Source organism: Etheostoma spectabile, chromosome 17 (assembly GCF_008692095.1).
Source record: "Etheostoma spectabile isolate EspeVRDwgs_2016 chromosome 17, UIUC_Espe_1.0, whole genome shotgun sequence".
NCBI classification, from domain to species: domain Eukaryota; kingdom Metazoa; phylum Chordata; class Actinopteri; order Perciformes; family Percidae; genus Etheostoma; species Etheostoma spectabile.
Window position 1 is genome coordinate 12309459 of NC_045749.1, and position 21461 is coordinate 12330919.

At 41.0% G+C, this 21461-nt stretch overlaps 1 protein-coding gene across 1 annotated transcript; it reads right to left on the bottom strand.

The window, feature by feature from the left end:
• Window positions 1-3323: 3323 nt before the first annotated feature.
• Window positions 3324-21384, bottom strand: stox1 (storkhead box 1). Its single transcript, XM_032540714.1, has 4 exons — window positions 20809-21384; window positions 7132-7284; window positions 4335-7017; window positions 3324-3643 (listed from the first exon to the last, which is right to left on the bottom strand). Exons 1-4 carry the CDS (start codon window positions 21137-21139, stop codon window positions 3490-3492), a joined length of 3321 nt encoding a protein of 1106 aa, XP_032396605.1. The 5' UTR covers window positions 21140-21384; the 3' UTR covers window positions 3324-3489.
• Between the last annotated feature and the right edge of the window lie 77 nt (window positions 21385-21461).

The following is a 21461-nucleotide window of genomic DNA, read 5'->3' on the forward strand; positions in this document are numbered from 1 at the left end:
AAAAAAAAAAAAAAATTGTGATTTGGTAATCTAAAAACGTTACCTGGGGAAAATATGCTTTGCCCTATGGTTATCTTTTTGATAGAATTGAGTTTATGTACCTTCAGGTGGCCACATGCGCTTTTCAGCTGCAACTTTATCCAAGGCTGCCAACACATTTGGTGAACAAGAACTGTTCTCTCGTTTCAATTTAAATAGTTATTTCTTTTTCACCCACATAACACATGAAGCAAACATCAAAAATGTAATGTAAATACTTATTGATTTTCTTTTATATATATGTATAGGTGACTAGTGTGCTGTTCCAAAATATTACATTTTTGATAGTAAGGTCCACTTTGTCTCCACCTTTTTCCTTTTTATGACTTTAATTTGTTTTAAGTGTTGGAGATAAACATGTTGCAGGTGTTTTCATGCAGCTTGTTGAATTTGGGCTCCATCAGACGAGCCATCTTGTATATTTATAAGGTTGTTTTCTTGTAAGTCTATGATGGGTTAGCACAGCTGCATCAACTGTACAGAGAGCAATACTAGCTGACACCCTGATTCTATTATAACATGCAATTTAACCATTAAAAAATGCATAATAGAAAATAAAAACCTACTGGGTAGCATATTACAACATGACCTGTGTCCTAATTATTTACTGTGCAGATTCCACTGTACCCCATGCACCAAATGTACACAAAATCAACATCACGCTTTGTTTATTGCTTTGGAGACTAATTGGGTTGCCTGTGTATAGAATATTGGTAACTATCAAATTTAATCTTTAAAAAAAAAGTGTATACAAAGACTACACGAGAATCTCACTTTTACAAGACTTAAAGATTTTTTCCGAATTCCAATGGATTGCGCTCTATTTACTGTTGTGTGTAAAATATCTTTTACAAACTGATGTATTTTTTTAGATATGGCTTGGTTATATGAAAGGGAATGAGAGAGATACAGTTTTTATGGGAGTGAACATTACAGTGAGCAATATTTTTCTTTTCCTTTTTTGGGATAATTGTGCTTCAAACTGTAGCATAGGTTTCTTCCTTGTGTTAGATAGGTGCCTTATTGCATGCTATGTAGAAATGTATGCTGACCTGTTATTTGACAAAAAAAAGTTAGGGTTTTCAGGAGTCTTTTGTTCTTATTCATATTAACTTACCCTACGTTTTAATTTGTCACTGATACTTTTGCTTTTATGTGTATTACAATGTGTTTACACTGTTACAACCATATTGTCTTTATTTTTCCCCCTTCATTTTTGTCAATGTAGAGAGAAAAATTGTAAATGATCCATATAGGCTTCTCTTAAGGGCAAATCCTGTAACACCTCAACCCAATTTCTGAGTGGCACATATATGGATAAATAAAGGTTGTTGACTCTCTTGTGGCGTTCAATCATTGAAGAACATTTTTTGAAATTGAAGCATTTAATCTCGCAGCTAAATGTCTTACTGGTGCATAATGGTCACACTAGGTGAAATTTTAACTTATGCTAGTTTAATTTACACTATTAAGACATTTTTTTACTGACTAAGCAATGAAATGCATTACTCTCGAGCATGCACTTCCTAACTGTATCCACACGGTGTCACTCAACCATCTCAAATGTTTTGAACATAACTGGTTTTCTTCATGTGGGGCAGGTACTTTAGCTCTAGAGTTTATAATTTTTTATAGGACTCTTATTCTTCCTAAAGTCTTAAACTGGAATCTCACTAATACTGAACCAGTCAGAGCAGCCAAGTTAAAAGTGTAACTTGATCCATGTCTTGAAAGCTCTAGGGAAGGACATGTGAATTGTGTAAAAACTTCAACATCAGGAAACTACCTGCTTTCCCCACACTCACATAGACTACTGGTTTATGTCTTTAACAGCTGGAGGTCAGACTTCATATGCCTTTTGAGGTAGACACAAGATTGAGATCCACTCACTGTAACCTTCAGAAATTAGAGCTTATCAGCCTTCTGAGTGCCAAACAATGTCTGGTTTACATCACGGATATTTAGACTAAAGATAGCTCTTAAATGTGTTTTTTAAGCTGATGCAAATGTCTAGGGATCTCCCTCCAACAGATAAAGCATATTAAATTGATGTCCTTTGCACATACAATTCTTAAACTGGGTAAGCTTTACAAATATGTTTTTGGCACTTCTATTAAGTGAAATGAAAAGTCTACTTAAAGCATACAGTATATGCTTTGGATAAAAGAATCATTGGGACAACAATAATATTGCTTTCTGAAGTTTATATTGATAATTAATCTATGGTGGCCTTGAGAGCTCATTTCACTGCAAATTAAGAAAATATGCAAATCACGAAACATTTTAATCAAATTGACAATAGGTGCAGCATTCAGTCATTAATAAGCAAAAACGAAACGCTAGGTTAATAGCAGATATCAGAATCTGCGTTTATGCCCAAGTATGTGTGTACACAAGGAATTTGACAAAGAATTTGGTTTGTTGCTCTTAATGTACATAGAACAGCTGAACAAAGAAATACATGAACATTTGGCTTTTATGTACAGATAAGATAAGTAATTATATATAAAACGTGTATATACACATTAAGACAATAGTGCAATGAAAATTGTGCTGAAATAAAATGTAGAATGATAACTATAACAGGTTGCTTATTTTATATAAGGTAGGTGGATGTGACAGTTTAGTGTATGATTGACAGATATTTACATGTTTACAGTTTGCAATTAACACAAAAAAAATATGGACTGGTGCATCAGTTTCCTTTGTGTTACGAGGTTTTGCAGCACTTTTTATCAATTCTACTAATGTTTTTGTCAAATTGGTGAAGATGTTTCTTCATTTGCTTGCGTTGTTTTTGTTTGCATGTGTTTTCTTATTTTACAGTGCATTGAGCTCTCAGGCCACCATATAAATCTGAATTATTTTGCCTAAGTAACAGCGCTGTCATCGGAGGTCGACCTACTCATCTCCTGCTGAATGGTAAATGTTGTTTTATAGGGTGCAAATAATCCAACAACAAAGACACCTTGGTTGACGTACATTTTATTTATTGTAATTGCTACATGACAAGAGAATAAAAAAAAGAAATACTATGAGATGTTATTGCTGCTATGTCATTTTAACTAATGAGGCATGTAGAGGGGAAAACTACATTTATCAGATTTATCACAAAAAAATGCTGTCACCAAGCTATTGCCATGCATTTAACAGCACACACACAGTGAATGAAAAGATCATAGCACATTGCCAGCTGGCAAATTTCTAGAAAAGTATTTACAGAAAGAACTATATGTATATACATATTTTACATCTTTACACAGACCCATGTTTTAATAGGTATCAATATGTGGAGGTAGGCAACAAACTACCTTACTTTTTAGTTACGTTTCTGACCTAGCAGTTGCATAGAACGGGAGAGTCTAGCTCTTGTTTTGGCCTTTTTATACTGAGCCATGTGAAGAGATCCATCAGCTCCCACACAAAGCTTCGACAGGGGACTCAGGCCTGCTATACGTTCATAACAGGAGTTAGTTGTAGCAGTGAGCTCTGCGGTCGAATGACGCTGCTCTTTGAATGTAGTTTCTCCAAATTTTGTAAAAAGCCTCTTCTCTTAAGTCCCTCCAGAATGACAGTGTTGCTGGAGGCCAGACTGACACGGGTCCTGTAGGGAGAAGAAGGGGGGCATGAGCTTCATATCTTCTATGAATATGCCATTTGAACAAGGTGACGTGTTGGCGCACCCCATCTGTCCACCCACATACCCAGGTGCACAGCGAGTTCAGTTTTCAGAAAAGAAGTCTTTTCTTCCTATTTGATTATAACATGATAATTTAAGTGCTGCACAGCAATTACACATAATTATCAAAATGACTCCCACCTGTCCAAATACTGGATGCATAATTGGTCACAAGGTGTTTGTTCAGCTTACTTTAAAGGAAAAAACTGAAACTGGGAGTAAGGCCAACACTGACATGTAACCCAGAGGTTAACTAACATTCAGAGTGTTTATTTTGCCTGTCTCTAAAGCTTCTCCAGAATGTAGTGGGATAGAGTATGGTGTGGGCTCACAGTCGGAGAGTTAAGACCTGAGCTTAAAGTGTAAAAACTAGTAAGAACACTGGCCTGAAGAGAATGTCCATCTGGGCTAAGGGATAAGGAGCAGGTTTTAGGGAAATGCTTTTTTGCTCTTTATAAAACCTTTTCAGTCTGTGTTAGCTGTCTAATTTTCAGCAGGTCCAATGGCTTTAAAAAAAAAAAAAACTGGTCTCAAGGTAAGCTAAAATTAAATGAAAACGTGATATCACAGTTTCTTATTACAGCCAATATGAAGAACTATAAAGACAAGCACTCACCGAGGAGAATCTATACCACTGTCTCCTGTGATGCTCTGGTTCTCTCCCGTTTCTACCGCTTCCCCAATCTCTGCGCCTCGGACTCCACTGGGCATGCTCAGAACAGCTCTATGGGTCTGAGGTACACCCCTCTCATTGAACTCATTCTCCTGCACTTCCTCCACCTCCGCTGCCCAGTGAGCAGATTCACCGTCGCCTTCATCAGCTGACTTACGGACAGTCTCTGTGTCTGATTCTATTTCACTGGTCTGGCAGTAGTCAAAGATGCTACTGTCTGCAACTTCAGATGGTTCAATACAATCCAAATCATTGTTGACCTCATGTCGTCTGTCCCCCTGGATCAATGTGTCTTGTCTGGGGCTGGATTCACTTTGGGCCCCTGGTAATCGAGTCCTCTGATGGTGGCGTCTCCAGCTGGTCTCTCCAGATCTGGTGGAGCTGAGGAAAGCGTCCCTCTTGGTTGCTGGGGGAATATGATTTTTGAAAGTGCTGTCCCTTGAATCTTGTATCAAGGCAACTTTTGGTTGTTGAAAGTTGGAATTATAATGGTGACGTTGGGGTCCCTGATATTGCAAATCAGGTTCATGGTTATGGTAAACCAACTGGTTATGGTAGTCCGCAATATCTGTTTGGTGCACATTTTCAGCATCAATAATCCCCTCCTCAATCAGACACAAGGAGCTGCAGGCATCCTCATCCTCCTGCTCCTCTGTTCTCTCATAGAGCCTATAGTCATCTTCTATAAAGCCATCAGTGTCTGTAACTGAAGGAGGGCTATCCACTATCAGTTCTGGCCTTTCCCCCTGGCTTATGGTCTTTTGCACTCTAGTACTAATAGTGACAGGTCTTATGTCCCGTACTTCCTGGGTGGCTGGGGTTTCACAGGTTTGCTGGTGTAAAGAGAGCTCTAGCCCCTGAATATCATCCCTTTGAGGGTTGGACAGTCTGAGGGAGTGATTACGCTGTATAGAAGGCTTGGGCCAGGGCAGAGTTAGGTCTTGAGTATGGTTTACAACAAGCTCACAGGGATGGGTAGGGAGAATGGCATTAGTATTAGAGTATTGCTTGTCGTCTATAGTTTGGCTGTGGTCTGGTACACCATTGTAATCTGCCTCCTGAAAATTAGCATTTTTGCCTTCTCTCTCCCAGTTGTCCTTGGTGTTTCCCTCCCTCTGATGTCGGACCTTGTCGTCTATCCGAAGCGTACTGCTCTGTGGGTAGGCTGAGTTGTAGTCCAGTGGCAGCTCTCTGTTGATCTTTGTGTCAGGTTGGAACAGATGATCGGCAGTAAGGTCCCTCTCAAGGACACAGTCGTACCTGTCCTCAGATGTAGGGGATTTCCCTGCATGCTCTCCATCTGCTACGATCACTTTGGCCCGATGGGGGTCCCATGATTTGGAGCGGTGACTTGTTCGATCCTTACTCCCTGTCCCCAAAGCCTTGCCCTCTTTCACCTCTCGTCTTCTATGTTCTTTGTTGATGGTGGCAGGAATAATGGGCTCAACTTCTTTGATTGGATGTGTCTGGAAAGGGTTTTCAATGCGTTTCTTATAAAGAGATTTCCCCTCAACAGCTCCACCTTCTTCCATTTGATCTGGTTCATCAACAGGGATTTCCACTCTGAGACGAGCAGGGATCAAATCCTCCCCCTCTGGATATTCATCCGCACATATGGGATCTTTACTCTTAATCCTCTCCTTCTGCCTTTCCTTCTGCTTTTCTCTTGAGGAATGGGCCCTCCTCTTGCTGCGCGAGGCCTTTTGAGCAGATCTTTTCCCTGCCTTAGAGGAGTGATGATGCCTGGGTTTTGAGAACGCTAGGATCTCAGTAGACATTCCCTTGTTTACTCCCTTATCGTCTTTATCCAGATCCCCGTCCAACAATCTGTCCACCACCCTCTCCCTTCTCTCTTCTAGCTTCTTCATTAAGACCGTGTGGCGTGTTAAGTTGTCCACAGTCAGTTTGGGGTTTATGCGTTTGATGATGGCATGCTCCAGGTCACGGGGTAAGTTGTTCAGGTCTTCCTCGTCTCTTACTGGCCACTCCTCCGGAGGGAACTGGGCTGAAAATGATGCATACTCCTTCTTTGGCTTCTCTTTTTTACCTCCATTCCTCCGAAACAAACTGAGACCAAACTTCCTCCCTGGTTTGTTGTCTTTTTCTTTGCGGCCAGTGGCGTTAGTAGTGGCTGTAGTTTTGCTGATCTCACTTGCCTGACAATCTGCTGCTGTAGAGGTGGATTGATGTTGCACTGTGGGTTTGTGATCTAACGGTCTGGGCCACTTTAAGCTCTTGCCTGTACATTCACTTATGGAAAAAGAAACAGACTGCTGGTCTGGGACAGTGGAGGGAGGGACGGGGGCTGTTAGAGTAGTGGAGGCGATATTAGCGGATGTTTGGAGAGGACTGAAGCAGCTGCAAGACTTGCAGTGTGCCACAGGCAGCGTTTGAGGGCTATCAACACATGTGTCGTTGCTCAACAGGTAAGTGATGGGAGGAGGTGAGGGAGGTTCGTCTGCTGAACCAGAAGTCCACCAGTTCTTCTCTCGGACCATGGTGTTTGTGATGAAATAAGTCTGGGGTGTGACGATAAAGTAGCCCTCGCCTGTATGGTAAATTTTGCGCTCCTTGATCAGAGCGCCTAGAGCATTGTAGAGGATGTCCTGAGTGGGGATGGTTATCCCTAAGACAGAACGAGAAAAGAGTGTTATGGACAAAAGACAATAAAGGGGAGATATTGTGTCTGGTTTAAAAGTGCACATCTACACTTTTGCTGAGGTAATATTTCATGGATTACCTGGGTGGGCTTTGCTCATGTAATTGATCAGTGCATCCTGGTTGACGGTGATTTGAGAGGAGTTCATATCTGAAATGACTGAGCACAACACCTCAGCCAAGGGAATGAACTGGGACTGGGGGACAGGGGACATCTGCACCGGGGACAAGTCACCTGAAAAACATACACACACACACACACACACACACAAACACACACACACACCAGCAAATTACTGAGTGAAACAGGTGGGCCTGTTGCAGTATACACAAACACACCTGGGTTAGAGAGGTCTCTCTCTGACTTGTGCTGCCAGTGAAGTGAAGTTGACATTCCTCTCCTAACCACCTTCTAAATCATGACCAATGTGGTGTATTTATGTGAGTTATATGAACCATGCCTGACTGCTTTTGAAATTCCACCAGTACTAGGACCGACCACGAAATTCCATTACTCCCACAGAAATGACCACAGGTCTGCCTGCTGGGCAGATCAGATATCCTGCCCCCCATCTCATACGGCCCTACACAGCTAGGAGGTGCTCTTAGACAAACATGTTACCAAAAGTAAGACAGACTAGAAAAAAAGCAGACAGCCTTGGAAACATTTGTCTTATAGTTAAAAAAAATAGTATGAAACTCATTCTGTATATGAATATGAACACATCAAAATACTTCCAATCTGCACAACTCAGCAGACTGTTCTTCTGACATGTGAGAGTCTAGCAGAAGCCATAAAACTTTCAAATCATAAAACTAAGCTGCTTTTAAAGGCAACCAGACATTTTAGAAAACTATTTATTTCAGTATCAAAAACAATCAGCAGAGTTTCGCATATGGAGAGATGTAATTGAAGCAACATGGAGTGGTTAAGTTCCTTCAGGCAAATGTTTTTGTTTGTTTTTGTGCGAAAGCCTATACTGAAGAGAGCAAGAGAAGATAGGAGTACTTTAAAGACTCTTGCACACCCAGTTAACGGGATAGGACATCAAAACTTAACAGTGACTTTGGCACAGTTGTATCCAAATAATTGGTTATGATTAAATAACATGAAAGTCTCTAATTATATAATTGTGGTATTTATTTTGTTCAGAGACAGCAACAAAGAGTACTAGTCTAGGGATATGTAGTATTTTCGGTTACACTTTACTCGAAGGTATCTACAGAAGAGTGCCATGACACTGTCATGAACGTGTCATAAACATTATAAACAAGTCATAAAAGTTTATGGCATACCGCTTCTTCTAGTAGTCTTTCAGTACTACTAGTCATTCGGTTTTGTCATGACAAAATATGGTTATGGTTATGGTCATGGTTAGGGTTCATGTGTCATGACAATGTCATGTCATTCATATGTAGATAACTGAGTAAAGTGTTACCGTATTTTCTTCATTAAACCGAGTACTTTTTTCCTACAAGTGACAACTGACTTCTCCAGTTCAACCAGAATTCCCGAAAGGAAAGAAGCAAAAGTTCCAATAACAATGTCAGAAAACGGCAGATTACAAAACTTTGGACCCCCCCCCCCCCCCCCCCCCCCCCCCCCCCCCCCCCCGACCCTAACCCCCGGGTTATGGGCAGAGACGCCATTACTAGCCCACAAAAACTGAAAGGTTGTGTGTCATAAGTCATAATATTAGAAATGTTTATTGTCAGATATAAGCCTTTAGGTGGTTTGTTTTAGTTCAAATGTTTGTGTTTAGGTTATGATTAGATGTGGTTGAGGTTATGGTTAGGATCAAAATTTGAATGGGGGTGTTGTTGCTGTGCATACAGTGCGATCCCCAAGAATGCATTACGAACCCCTAAACGATAATATAAAAAGGAAAACAGAGAAATGTTTGCTTAGCTCCTGCAGCCTTTATGAAACAGTTTTTTTTCTTTTACAAAGCTCATTTTGATTTAAAATACTGACACAAAAGTCTGAATTTCTGACCAATTCTCCACTAAAATATTCTTCTATAAAGAACACAAATAGAGATGTTTACTAATAAGAAGTAGGCTTAGTGAAAGCACTAAAACACACCAGATCCCTCTGCTGATTAATGATTAGCATCTGGGTTACACAAACTCCCATCATATTAAGAGCAGACACAAGGGCATGAACATAACCTTACCCACAGGACTGGAAAATTGGTTTTTAGTTATTCAGCTACACCTCACTGAAGTAAAGAGCATAATGGTTGAAAGAAGGGAGAGATAAAGCGGAGCACAAAAAGTGCTCAATGATCTACCCGCTGTATTTTATCTAACCAATACAATTTGAGTGCAAGCTTGAGTGTAAAAGTGGCACATTAAAGTTGGAACTTGTTTTTTTTATTAAGACATTTTTCCCCATGTGATTTCAACTTTTCAGTTGGGCGGAACAATTTGTGTATAAATGTTTAAATCATGCTTGAACGTGTGGCGTGTGTAACTGGGAGTGATTCTCCCATCAACCCCTGGGTATTGAAGGAAAACACTACCAAGCTCACACTTGATGTAAACTAAACATTTACCACCCGCACACTTGAACCACTTATGTCCAGGGCTGGGGAAATAAACAACTATTCAAATTCCTGCCACGGTAAAGCTTGACATAACACACACACATCCCAAACACATTCACCACTTTTTTGGTGATCCACACATGGATTATTACGACCAATCGAGCGCCACAGACACTGTTGCCGGATTTGACTAATGAAAAAGTTGCCCAATCAGAGCCTAAAATTTGCATAATAAAAGACTGAATACTTATTTGAACAGGAAACAGAGGTGCTGGTTGTAAAAACTAAAATGACATTTGGTTTCGGCGGTCATCAGTTATTAGTTATTGCCTTTCAAGCCAGCCTATGCAATTGACAATCACAATGAAACTAATTAGAGGAGAGGAGGGGCAGCCAAACGGTATAAAAAGTAGTCCACATTTTAACAACCTGCCCAATTAAAAAAAAAAAATAGCACAAATAGGTTGCAAAACTGACCAGAGAGAAACATTTTACTCACTGAAATTAACTAATCAAGCTGCTACTCATTCTGTTTTACTTAAGTAGAAAATGTTTTATCCTCAGTAAGGAATATGTCAAGCAAAGTCAGTAAAAAAACAAACAATTAACGGCACAGTGAGCTCACTTTAGGCTCATAAGTCTCACAGATGGGGGTCTTTCTTTGTAAAACTGATCCTATGGCACACAGTGGGATTGTAAAAGAAACGCTGTCTGCCTTTACCCGGCTTCGACAGAAGACGTTAATCTGACTAAACCTCAGAACGGATATCTCAATAGCAGTCTCCCTGGGCAGTGAATTAGTGCTGCAACCCATTGTTGTTAACTTCCTACAGGAATGCCTCGTAAGCTGTCCACATAGCAACCGCTTATAACCACCGACAACAGTCAAAAGGTCAGCAAGGATATGATAGGGTCAGAGGAGGGGGAGGCCCATAATTCATCACAAGGAATCAGTAAAGAAATGGGAAATCCCTATCTCATCAAAATGACTTCCCAGATCTCTTTGCTCAAAGGCAGTGAGTGTTATCCTCTCTGACTATGTCCTGTACATACCAGGATATCCTGTCGGACACCTGCAGATAAACTTGATTTATACTCTTCCGGGAGTTAAAAACAGAAATACGTTCAAGCAGCACTTCCTAAACAATTCAACAGAAAAATGAGACTGACCATGTAGGTGTGTACAGACACCTACAGCAGTGTATTTGTGTGGAATAGCAATAATATAAGAATGGGCTGGGCAGAAGATTGAGTCTAACATTAGCAGGCGTGGCCGTCGGGGAGGTTCACTGTTGTAACTGCCTTCTCTCCGGGGGGAACAGACCTCTGTGTTTCTGTAATCCAAGACCAGGTCACCAACATTACACTCATTGTCATACACAGCATGAATACCCTGCTGGGTGCCATGGCAACTAAACCCTGTGCCACAACGAAGAGGAAAGTAAGCTCCGAAGTCAAACAGGAGACGAGACTTGTGTTAAGGCAAGCTGCAGCAGTTTAATATAATTCCTTAAAGATGCATCTCACCAATTTTCCATGTCAAATTATTTTCACCTGTAATGGTTAGTACTACTCAGCCTGTCAAGTCTGATAAAAAATAACCCTGATGATGTCACCATGACGACATCAGGGTTATCTCACCTTCAAAAACAGAAAGCCGGACCTAAAAACTGGAGGTGCAGTTTGAAAGATGTGTACCAGACAGGAAGGCTCTAAAGCTGCCACGGTGCTTCATCAGAGCTGCTTGCCGGATGGTCGAATATCTTCTGAAACCCCCTCCCCCCACATCTTCTGATGTCAGAGGAGTCCGAACATGTGTACGAACATTTTTGTAACTTTCCCAAACCGACATTCAATTCTGCTTCACGCCTAATTGGCCATTCGGAACAACGCAACACTTTGGATTTCTGAGGTACTCAGAAATAGTTATTTTCGTGCAAAAAACGACTCCAATGAAAGACACTATTGAGTTGTATTATGGGAAGTGTAGGATCTGCCGTCGCAGACATAAAGATGCAGAGAGGGAAACAATTAAGGCATAGAAAATATTTTCCTTTCTGGTCTGTTTCATTTGATTTGTTATATGAATTGGATTATAAATACTATTTTATTCCATTCGTTATCCCATGCTCTCCAAAACTGTATCCAGAGTATCTCAGTGAGAACCACTGGCATAATGCATACTTCATATACACATTATATTCAAATAAAGTGACAAACCTCACACTTGTCACAAACATGTATTTCCTCCCATACTTTTTCCATGTGAGAATAAGTTTCTGCCTGGGGGATAAAAATGGAAAATGTCTGAAGTTGACTGCTTGATTGAGGAAATGATTGACAGAGACCTTCTCTCTTTTATCCCCACTGAGATCTGTTTGGCTGCTGACATTGATCAATGCCACATGTATTCACATGGCTGTGTTTTTAGCTGGCCACATGAGTCCCATTTCATACGTGATTGCATTACCTCCAGTCTCTTGGAAGAAAATACTAACACACCACAGAATACAGGACATGCTGTATGCTTCCATGAGCTGCTACCTGCTGCTCTGAATGGGAACAACCTTCTTTGCATCTACAGATTTTGACAGACAGGATTTAAACCACATTCAGGAGACCCGAAGTAATAAAAAAGGTTGCACAACTTGTGACTGAATGATGTCCTTGACCTCTCAACCTTCATGCTAACCCTGGTAAAAAATCTACCTGAAACATCAGGCTTGTTGCCACAATCCCTCGCTCCATGGCCTCTCTGGAAACACACACTCACAGACACACACCATTTTATCTCATCCTGGTTTCGTCTTATCTTCAGGCTCCAGTAAGCAAACAGGCTAATCTTCTCTCTCCCTCATTTAGGACACACTGCATGGCATTCAACATGAACTTGAGGCCTGCCCAAACTGCAAAACCCCTCTGTCTCCCATAGACTGAGACCTTCTGAAGAACACGCTTCAGTAAATCTACAGTCTCTGGTGAGACAATGTCAAACATTCATAAAGTCAGATTTAGCGTAATGGGAAGAGATGCCAACTGTAATTTATTTTGTGACTGCCTCCCAGTCCTACGACCACATCCCTTTGTTTCGGGCTTCTTGGTCTAACAGGCCTCCGTGACACCGCCCTTTCCCTTCTTATGTGTGTGTGTGTGTGTGTGTGTGTGTGTGGGGGGGGGGGGTTGTGTGTGTGCATCACATATTTCAGCAAGTGCTTTACGAGTTTGTGTCTCACTCCCATAGAACACACCGATGTGGGCGTTGCAGTTAAATGGCCCAATAAACTGAGTGAAAAGACCCCTTCAGAGAGCAATCACAGCCCAAATGTCCGGACAACCAAACCTCGCCCAGTCTAACAACACTGCCCTTTCCTGTCCTTCCACTCAGAAAGCACTTTGAGAAACACTGTATGGCCATAAACATTACACTCAAAATGTTTGCAATAAATGCCTATGGTACTGTATAATGGATGGCGTTCCTGTGTTTAGTTAAAATGTTAGCAAACATGTCTGGCAATGTCCCATTTTAAAACCCATCAATAACCAGTAAACTAGAAAAAAAGTAAGCCACTAATCATTTTACAGCTTTATTGATTGGTTCACAACAGTAAAACTAGCATTGAAACAACATTAAGGAATAAGGTAAATATTTAATCTGACCCACAGTATCTCAAATTACCTTTGTTTAAATATTAAGCGTTGACGTGGGAAGAAATGAGTAAAGTCTGGAATGTGCCCTCATTGTAGTCACAGAGTTTGAGACAATGTCTTTGTTGGCAGTTGTTTTTTTTTGCTGGAGAACCTACATTATTTAATCAAATTTAGGCCTTATGTCAGGATATGAACGTCTATAGCAAAACAGTACTCATTATTCTGTAGAGGAACAGATAAGATGTAGTCCAAACACCATGACTAAAGAGAATTTATGAGCAAAAACTTTAAGCATTGAGAAGAAATAGGGGCAGGCTTTGTGTTGTTACACATTACCATAGCAACCTTTACTGTGGCAGCGACCTGCCACATGCAATACAAGGCTAAAGAAAAAGAAGAACCAGCAGCAGAAGTATAATATGGATATCTATAATCCAGCAAGACCCTTGAAACTCCCTTTGCCAAAGCAACCCTTTGACATTTAACATATGTTGGCAAGAAAGCATAAACAGGCTGTGACTAAACTTCTCAAATTGACATTCACAGAACTTAAAACATTTAGTCTAACATAGTTGGTCACTACAGGTATTGGCTGAAAATCTCTGCAGCTGTAATGCCATTAAATAATGTTCTTACCATCTGATTCACAGTAAGAACTATTTAAACAGCAGCTCATGTCATAACAAATAAATGACCTGGTAGTGAACCAGAGTGCAATATTGCTGTTTTTATGTTTGTGTGCAATAGGAAATACACCTGAACAGGTGTTTCACAGAAGAATAGTAACAATGTGCCCTGTAGTTTAAAGCACAGCACAAAGTGCTCTGTGTAACGTGATGCCAACACATGGTAGTGCCAGAAGACAGTATTCAAAGCACATAGCTTTATTTTTATTTTTACCTGATACGTCATACCTCTTCAGACTTTATGTGTCACACCCCGACATATCTGGCTCTCGTCTGCTTTGATGACCATGAACATTACCCCACAGTCGGGCAGTGCCGTTTCTGCCAGACCTCTGGAAAGTACAAGCCATTTAAATGTGGACCACAGTACCTTTCCTTTGTTCTTTAATGGCTGAGTCAATGTTTTTAACATTTATGTATAGAAGCAGTATATCAGTATATCCAAGTAATCTGCCTCCTCTCATGCCAGATTTGTCACAATCTCCTGAGTAACTGCTTCATCTCAGCTTGATTCCAGCCGGGATCTACTGAACCTAAGATTTAATCTTAGTAGCACACGTTCAGTTTAGGAAACTCCAAAGATTAGCGTTGTGGGATTTGTAAAAACGAATGGTCGAAATTATTTCCACAGAGGTTGGGATATCCTGACGTTTAGTGCCTTGTATAAAAACACCCAGCATGACATCACCTGGGTTGCCTTTTCAGACTTTGAAGAGCTTATTCAGAGCCATGGAAAAAAATCAATAGATGTTTCCAGTCAGATCCTGATATTATCATACCTATTTGAGTTCAAAAAGTCAATATTTGGGTGCCTGGGTAGCTCATCTGATGGAGCAGGTACCACTGGGTAGAGGTTTGCTCCTTGACGCAGCAGCCGTGGGTTCAACTCTGACCTTTGGCCCTTTGCTGCATGTCATTTCCCCTCTCTCTCCCCTTTCAAGTCTAAGCTGTCCTTAGAAATAAATGCCCAAAAGAATCATCTTTAAAAAAACAAAGCTCAATCTTCATATCAGTTGTCATCTACTGCTCCTGATATTCTGTCAAAATGTTTTGTTCCCTCTGTCAAAACTGAATTCATAACTTTGGGTGATTGATAACTGCAGACTGCCTCACCAAAATACGTACCAATCTTAATTTGCTACAGACGATACTGGAGCACAATATTAAACAATCCATAAATACCATATTGAAAGATTTGAAACAAATTAGTTATCTTACAGCCTGCATTATGCCACATCAATGGGAGTCCAAACGGACTGCTGTTAAGAAGAAATTTAAAAACTTCACTGTATAAGGATTTCTGCTAAATGTGACAGCTTGAAAGCACTCGTGGCTGGCTAGATGAACATTAAACATTGACATCAAATCACTATGGAATTGTTTTTAATTCTGTGGTTGATACAACGATAATTGCATGGTTCAATTCAAACGTGTTTTATCAAGACAAAAGAAAAGGCCTAGTCTTTGGCCTGATATTTTGCTAACTCTTCTGACTGGCTTCGACGTAAATACATTTCCTCAGCGAGGAGAGCCAAAACATATATCCAATTAATTGTTTCTGCACAAACGGAATACATTCTGTAAGGTAGTAAATTCTACTAGGAAGCAAAACAGCATTTCAATACCTAATATAACTAAACACATCTGTACATATTTAAAGGGCAGCACGTTCTTTCACTGAATAAAGGAGGGAATAAAAGGCCAATCAATAATCATCCGCACATCTCCAAATATCTAAAAACAAACACAATGCTGTTCTGTTTGCTGACCTTTACTAGAAATTAACTCAGTTAATGACTCCCAGATGTTGTTTAGACTTTTTTGGCTCTGATTCAGTTGTGTGGGGCTTGCTGCCTGATATTAGTGTGAAAAATGTGTCCTGGAGCAACAGGTGTTTTCCATGTTCATTTTTAGCCTCTGCAGTCTTACTTATTATTTATAATGTTAGCTGACAACTTTAAACACCTTTTCAGTATGCAGTTTTTTTTTTACATATTTGCACAGTTAAAGTGATGATGAAATAAGCAGGAGCCTCTAGTTTCCCCAGGGTTGTCTTATTCAGAGATCCAGGTATTTTCCCCCACGTGGGTCTTCCCCATTGACACCCAGACACCAAAATACACACATATACTGTGCATATACATATATGTATATATATATATATATATATATATATATATATATATATATATATATACAATCCAAGAAGGTTTCCAGCTGTTCCACACCTCTAAATTAAAAATGATGGTAGTTAATGGTTGCAGATGAAACCCATTTCCTCTTATTTTACCGAGCTTGAGGTCCAGCAGATGCCTGTGTTTGTTATCCCAGTATTTAGAGCACAGCTCCCATCCAGGATCTGCCATATGATCCATTGCTTTCTAATGCCCTGCAACCAGTCAGCACACAGCTCGGCCGTGGTCCTTGAAAGTATCTTTCACTCCTGAAATACAATAAGACAGCATTTTGCTATCACAGAACCAATGTTAACATACTATTGCATTCATCAATGCTAAATGAAGCAAAGTAAACATCCCGTCAGGAAACTGAAGAGTAATGGTAATACCATATTTAATGCAATATAGCCTCAGTCCTGTGTTGACCCATTTGTCTAAAGGGAGAGTGAATGAAGATAAATCCCACGAGGGAAACCCAAGCGGCTGCTGACAGGGTGTATAAGCTGAGGGATACAAAGGAAACTCCTCAGCTGTTGTTGTTGGCACAGCTCCACTCCACCGCTATGGGGGGGGCCCAAAATTTGGGTCGATAAAGAGGCTGACATGCCTGATTCGCACCAGGTTTGAGCATCCTGCTCAATAGGAAAGGATGTGGCTAACAAATGATATGCTGAGTGGTATGCATAGTCTCACACACATGTGTAGACACTGTGGAAGGTCACATCTGAGAATAAAGGTCAAAGGTCAAAGTTTCCTCATATGTGAATAGTTCACAACTATCTTTTACAAGTGCAAGAAATATAAAGACATTCTCTTAAAACATCCAGCTTTTGCCACTGGTCGTAGTATTAATGCCAACTTTACCAGAACAACCTAAACATTGACAATTAAATAGTGAGAAACAATTATTGTAACAATATCCACTTTTATGTAATTATTAGTTTTAAATAACACCCGGTTAAGAACATATTGGGAACATGACGCGTGGTGTGGGGGTAAGTCCGACCACCACTTACAGGAGCTGACCTGACCAGTTAGTGAAGAACACCTGGACACTGTATTGATGTTTGTTGCTCTGCTTGCCTTCTAACCAACCCTCTGAAGCTAGCTGACCTCAAGGTGGCTTGTTAGCAAGAAGGTTGTAACCTTTGACCTATGCTGCTTAGTTAGGACAGGGTGGGCCATTTAAAGCTGGTAAGGGGGTGTCACGGTTAATAAGCCAACATCTGGAAGAGTTATGACCATAAGTGAAGCGGTTTGAGACTTTGACAAAATACCCTCATAAAAGGAGACACCCCTTGTGTGAAAATACAACACTTTCAAGTGAAAAGTAGAGAGCAGAAATGAGGCTCTCTGAGCCGACGAACTCAGGAAATGATCTCAAGAGTAAATGAAGCATTTCAGGAATGCTTCACCACCTCATGGTATGGCGAGTTAAGTAAAACATACCATTTAAAAAGGAAAATTGGCTTAAAAAGTGTTGCATAGCTGTACCTTTGTTCTCCAAATATACACAGAGGGAGACATACATTATGTCCTACAATGGCCAAATAAAGTGTAAGTGAGAGGCCTGTCCAGAGGACTTATTCATGTCTACGACCAAAGATGACATGGGCAGTTTAAAGAGCTTTATGTAGGGAGGATACAGGACACCTCATTACACCACTGGCTGACTCCATATATAAATGTTTCAGCTCATGGAATCCGCGCTTATCCTGCTGCAGAGACAATAGCAGGACTCTAAATAATGCAGAAACCACTAACAGTCATTATGAAGCCTCTGGTTTCAACAGGAGACTCCGGATAGTTCTCTTTTAAAGACTGATGATGAGTGATTAGTGCATTTACATACACAATAACAATCCAGTTCAAATGTGATTAAGGGAATAGTTTAACATTTTCAGAATTACTTTTATTCTCTTTCAAGTTGGATAAGAAGATTGATATCACTCTCATGTCTCTGCAGGTTGCAGTGTAATTGTAAACATGCTGAATGTCAATTCTTTCTGCAAGAAGGATGTCAACTCTACACACACTGAGCTTCAATGAAATGACTTTGTGTTGGAACTTCCGTGTTATTCAGTAAACAACTGTTTAAAGGAAGAAAATGGATAAAGAGATAATTTAGTGTAAAGAATGAGAAACAAGTTCATGAGTTGAAGCAAAGCGGTCAACCCCAGTACCAGTGGAGCCCATTCCCACAAGGATAACAACGAAGCCTGTTCATACTAACTCCTCACCCTGTCTGTTTACCTCAGCCTAACCTCACTGCGATCCCCTTCCTCCATCAACCCTCCCCACCTCCCACACACCTCCTTCTTCTGCATATTCTCCCCTCAGAAGAGGCCCGAGGTGGCCGGTCAACCCACAGAACAATCTGTCTTCACTCAGGCTATTAGCACTGATAACCAGACAGGACCAATAAGGAAGTAGCACAAATTAATCAAAGTGTATTGTTTCTGTTTGCCTGGAAGCTTTGTTTTACATCTACGTTTCTTTACTTAACATTAAACTAATAAGCTAAGCTAAAAATCTTCTAAACTATGTTCCTTTACTTCTCTTTAAAAAACCTCCTCACGTCAGTAAAGTCACATCTCAACCTTCCTCTGACCTGGGAAAGGAAATAAGGCGGTTTGAAATTCACTGTAGCCCATAACTCTTTACATTTAGGTTTTCTACCTGACATATTTATATCAGGACAATGTCAAGGCCTTTAAGTCCATGCCTAATATCAATCTAGGAGTCTGACTTCCACAGTCCCTCCCTGGCCATGAAATGGTGGGACATTAATCCTGAGCAATCGAGAATCAGCAGCGGTCGGCAGCCAGTCGCACAGTGATTCACTGCTGACCAGTTCTCAGAGACAGGGCAGTAAAACAGACTCTGACAGCCTGCCAGCACTGATTTCCATACAAATTGCTGCAGTGTGAAGCAAAGGATTTGTCAAGGAGGAGAAGGAGGTGACATGTCCACACACAGACCTGTTTCCTTACAATTCAGGTGTAAAGCTCTAACATGAGGTGTCTGTTGAAGTATTGATGCCTGCCCTGCATCGAGCTCATGCATGTCTGTGTGCACCTTAGTGCTGACGCTGCCCATAGCAATAAGCTTGGCGTCACCTTTGGCTCATATGGTGTTTGTTTGTGAAACTGTCTCACAGCGGGATGGCATGTCTGGCTCCACCTTCCCCCTCCTCCACTGTTCCACTCCCTCCCAGGTCTCCCCTTGTGTGGTCTCGTCCTTCCCTTCACATCACATCACATTCCTCCCTTTACTTCTCTGTGCACTGCTTAATCTGGCTGATTTGATGGACTGACACAAGGTCAGCAGGTAGACTAGACACAATATCCAGACAAAATAACACTGAAACAAAGAGAGACACATTGTGGGAAATACATACCCTGAAAGAGAGGCAAGACAGCTGGACCAAATGGGAACTCAGAGTGTGTGCTGCTGGGACACTGTTTCCAGTGAACCAAAAGGAACCTGCTGCAACTCAACCATCTTCTCAACACTTGAAAAAACATACCTCTGACACTACTACATCCTGCATTTTTTGAATTTCATGTGATAATTGTGTACTTTTTGGAGTGGAAGGTGGTGGTTTGTAGCAGAAACATGAAATCAGTTCCCACATGCGTATTTGCTACAATAGAGTTCAACATCTTCCTTTGTAAAGTAAGAATTTTTTGGGGGAATAACCGGATGCATCTCTTAAAAATACTGTCATTAGGAGTAAAAGCTACAGAAGGTTGTCATTTTCTCCAGCAGCCAGTGCTGTGAGGCATTCACAGCCCATGAGCTCATGCTATAGGAGGCTGCATAAAGATTTCCATTCATTGTTTCTGTGCAGATATGCTGCTGTGAAACACATCTGAGGAGGAGAACCAGAGAAGGTGAGCAATTACAAGTGATTACTAGGTATACACGCTTTGTTAACAGGCGCTGGTAAACATATCACTCTGTCGACAACAATACGAGGCTGATTGGGCGTGCACTCCACTCAAACACACCACACCATATTTGGGGAAATAGAGATTTAAGGACTATCATCTCTCAGGCAACAGACACCTGTTGTGTTTAAAATGGTTTGAAGCAACATTTCATAGCCCGCGGCGACAGAATGTGGTCTCTGTTTTTATGTGGTGCCCATTGTTTAAAGAGGTTTTGCATGATAAATCAGGTAGGCTAGGCTATGACAACGATCAAGGCCTAAATATAAGAAAAATGTATAGGTTTTGAGAGGGAGTTTTATAACTCTGCATCCAAGAAACAAGTTACTTTGTGACAAAAATTCTAGTTATAATTGTCCAAACCTAGAGTTAGAGATAGGACACGCTCAAAATAAAATACTGTTGTGTTGACACTAAAACACAACAACTTTTGGGTACTTTTTTTTTTTTTTTTACATCAGCTCGAACTGAATTAAGTAGCAAATGAAACTCTAGAAAAGCATGAAAGATGTACCTGTCAGTTCAGAGTATACGGCTTTCACGCATTTCTCTCAGTGTGGTAAACAAATGTTGGTTGTGAATGTGGTAGCAGTTTTTTTTCCTGTGCCATCAAACAGGATTGTTTCTGGAAACTTTCAGGACTTCGGGTGCATATACAGTTGTATTACTACCATTATTACTTAAAAAGAAAAGCTTATTATTTTTATTAGTGGTAATAGTTCAATGACAGGATTGATGTTACATACCGACAGCTTTTATGATAAATCCCTTTGGTGACCTTAGAGCCCTGCGCATCCACGCTTCTCGCAGCACCTCCAAGTTGTTTGCGTTCCCTTGAATGAAAAGCACCAAATTTTCCATCCATCCCTGAAAGTACACTTCAGCTATGGCCTTAGCGAGTCTCTTATTCCAAAAACTGCGCAAGTTTTGCGCCTTGAAGTCCGCAAAAATCTCCTGTCCACTCGTTGTATTGGCATTGAGTTTCCCTCCGCCAGCGCGCAAACTCTCCTCGTTCGGGCCGAAGACTACGGCGAGCGAAGCGGTGGAGAGCTGGACAATACGCTGCTGGTGGGACATTTTTTAACGCCTGTATCGGCTCCAGAAGGGAACTATCATGCTAGAAATAAAATTGCACTTGTTAAAGGAGAGTTGTTTTCTCTGAAAAATCCAAATGAACGCCGTGTTTTGTCACGCATTCCTCCAGTGAGCGTCTGGATCCTGCTGCGAGAGAACCGGAGGCGCAGTGGACGTCTGACTGGTTTCACTCGGCTTCCAGGGAAACCAATGACGGTGGCAGAGAGGAGGAGGGCTCACCAGCCTGCTGCTGGATCCCACAGGTAGACCTCCATCAGCCTGCTCACCGGTGTGCGCGTGCGTGTGCGTGTGTGTGTGTGTGTGT

Bases quoted from the DNA above. Each gene is read 5' to 3' on its own strand.
- stox1 (XM_032540714.1), bottom strand. From the start codon at position 21,139: ATGTCCCACCAGCAGCGTATTGTCCAGCTCTCCACCGCTTCGCTCGCC. The intron at 7,018-7,131 runs GTAATCCATGAA...GTTCTGTCTTAG, and splicing joins CATGAGCAAAGCCCACCCAG to GGATAACCATCCCCACTCAG. The intron at 3,644-4,334 runs GTGAGTGCTTGT...TTCTCCCTACAG, and splicing joins AGTGGTATAGATTCTCCTCG to GACCCGTGTCAGTCTGGCCT.